We start from the raw sequence: 2816 nt of genomic DNA, 5'->3' as shown, positions 1-2816 counted from the left end.
GAAAAGTATAGTTTCTTCAACAAATGGTGCTGGGACCACAAGATCTCCACACGCAAAAGAATGACGGGGAACCCCCACCTCACACTATATACAAAAAGTAAATCAAAATGGATCACGGACCTAAATGTAAGAGCTAAAACTATGAAATACGTAGAAGAAAATATAGGAAACCTTCATGACCTTGGACTTGGCAAAGAAGTCACAAGGTGCAAAGAAGTCACAGGCTGGCCGTGAGCCTCAAGCCATGCCAAGGTAGGAACAGGGTGGGCAATGCTATGGACAGCTCCCTGTGACTTTCAGATCTCACTCATTCAGGCAGGCAGAAAAGGCGATCAGAACGAGAGGTTCAGAAGACATGAATGTTGTAAAAGAAATATGGTCAATGGGCCCTGAGGGACCCTAGACTGAGTATTCAGTGACAGAATGTTAAACCTGTGCGATCCCCATTAATAGCTCTGTTCTTTAATGCAGATGGTGGATAATTTCTCCGCTGTACATGAAATGCTCCCTTTTCAATTAATCGACAGCCCCAAACCCTTTCTTCATACACATTTTGACCACACATGTGGTACTTTAGCTTCTACTCCAGTTGGGACCCTAAAATCAAGGGGCACATGAGCTGTGTCTGCATGCCTCGAACAGTAGTAGCTGAGATCCTGGCACAAAGAGAGAAGGGATTTCAGATTTCTTCTGAAATCCCAAAGCAGAGCAAGAGGGAGACACGGTGCGAGGACCACCAAGATCCTGTGTGTGACAAGAGGGGTCACAGTGGGGGTAGTAGAGGCAGGCAGGAGTTAGGGTTATGGCAGCTTCCCTCTGAGGTGACACCAAGCTCTGCTGGCCTGGTTCCCCCAGCTACAATTGGGACCCTATTGCAGTGGTTTCACAGTGGCTTTCGGGCAGGAGCTGGGGTGGAAGGCAGCGCAGAGCCTGTGACCTTGGACAGCCCCTCTTGGGTACCAGTCCCAATGCTTACCATCCCCACATAGGACAGACCCGGCTTGAACTGCTTCCTGGTGACCTTGGAGTATCGAATGTCCACCAGCTGCCTCTGGACGGGGGTTGAGTCATCGAAGGCCACTTGCTGGCTCCCGTCCACAGCGGTTACAGTGGCCCAGATGCTGACCGTCCCCCGGAAGTGCTCAGGGACGTCAGCTGGGATCATGTCCCTCACGCAGATGTCAAAGTCCTGGGAGCTGTGGATCTGGAGGCAGGAAACACACAGGCTGTGCTCAGTCAGGGCTGCAGTGGCTTCAAAGTACGACTCTCAAACACACATCTGAAATCCAGGACTCTCCAGCTGCCTGGAGGGCCATGGGGACACTCAGTGACACACTTGACCTATGCTGTGGGTCACTGCATAGGGATGGATCTCTGCTGGATATGCACAATGTCCCTGTCCGCTCTGTTGGGCAGGTGAGACAAGCCTCCTCCAGCCAGCCAACAGGGCAGGGATTTGAACCCACTCAGCCCCACTTCAGAGCATTTGTTCCCTTCCTATTTCTGGGGCATAGAACTCCCCCAGTCAACTCCTGTCTCAGGACCCACCCGGGGCCTGGCAAATCCAAGTCTGGAAATAGCCATGGAGTGAGTTACTCAGTAAATGAGAGAATAGGATAGGGGTCACCACCAGCAGGCAGCCTCAAGGGAGAACGAAAGAGACAGGGAGAAGCTTTGGGCGGGGGTGGGGAGGAGCCGGTGCTGACAGGGTTCGATGCGGGAGGCCCCCACACAGACACAGAATCTCCAGGACATATGAGCAGGTACACTGCAACACCCTCCCAACGTGAGGTTAAGCTGGAGAAGAAAAACAAAAACCAGGTTATAAAACTTGACATACACGGGAAGGTGAAGTCATGCAATTTGGGAGTTTGTCAAACGGCTAAACACAGAGTCACCATTGAGAGGCTGAATAGACAAACGGACTGTGACAAGATCATGTAGAAAAAAGAGAACGCTGGCCCACAGTTGGCAGGCACCAGCCCAGGAAGCCAACCCATCATCCACATGTCAGACTTGCATGAAGTCAGACCTCAACCTCTGGCTTATTACATAGTAACCTGTAACCACCGGCCCCCAGTGGCCAGGGCTTCATGAATAATTGACAATTTCCCTGATTTTTGCCCCACTTCCAAATTAGAACCGACTTAAGAAAGCTAAATGTGCATCCCTAATCCACGCTATCAGGCCCACTTCTAGTTAGCCGCCCACAGCTTCTTCAGGTCACCGGCCTCCAATGGGACATACCTGAAAGCCACCTCTTTTTTTCACTAAAAAGTTTTCCCACGTCTCTGCTTGCTGCTGAGTCTCTGCCAAATGCAAGTGATAATGGCTGACTACCTTGCTAAAGTAAACTCTGAATAAATAGCCTTTGTCCTTTCTTATTTAATTCCACACCATGTGACCCAGGAATGCCACATCCAAGAGAAATGAAAACATCTGGTCACACAAAAACTTGTAAATGAATATTCGGAATAACACCAGTCACAATCCCCCAAAAGTAGATACAACCTGAAGTCCAGCAACAGATGACTAGATAAACACAAGGTGATCTATCCATACAGTGGAATATGACTCAGCCATTACAAAGGAATGAAGCTACAATGTGAATGAACCCAGAAAAAAATGATGCGGAATGAGAAAAGCCAGACACAAACGGCCACATAGTTATGATTCCATTTATATGAAATGTCCAGAACAAGCAAATCCATAAAGACGGAAAGTGAATTAGTGGTTGCTTCGAGCTGGAGATGGAAACAGGGATTAACTGCAAAAAGACATGAGAGATTTGGTAGGAATGATGGAACTATCCTAAA

General features: G+C 48.9%; 1 protein-coding gene across 1 annotated transcript in view; it reads right to left on the bottom strand.

Annotated features, from left to right (window-relative positions):
• Nucleotides 1-2816, bottom strand: part of CPAMD8 (C3 and PZP like, alpha-2-macroglobulin domain containing 8) — a 64614-nt gene that overhangs the window by 42519 nt on the left and 19279 nt on the right. The window contains 1 exon segment of the mRNA XM_011366921.1: nucleotides 977-1204. Coding sequence (XP_011365223.1) covers nucleotides 977-1204 — 228 coding nt within the window.

This window comes from Pteropus vampyrus, unplaced genomic scaffold (assembly GCF_000151845.1).
Source record: "Pteropus vampyrus isolate Shadow unplaced genomic scaffold, Pvam_2.0 Scaffold126, whole genome shotgun sequence".
Classification (NCBI taxonomy): domain Eukaryota; kingdom Metazoa; phylum Chordata; class Mammalia; order Chiroptera; family Pteropodidae; genus Pteropus; species Pteropus vampyrus.
Note: the sequence above shows the minus strand (reverse complement) of the source record. Positions and strands in the feature narration are given on the sequence as shown.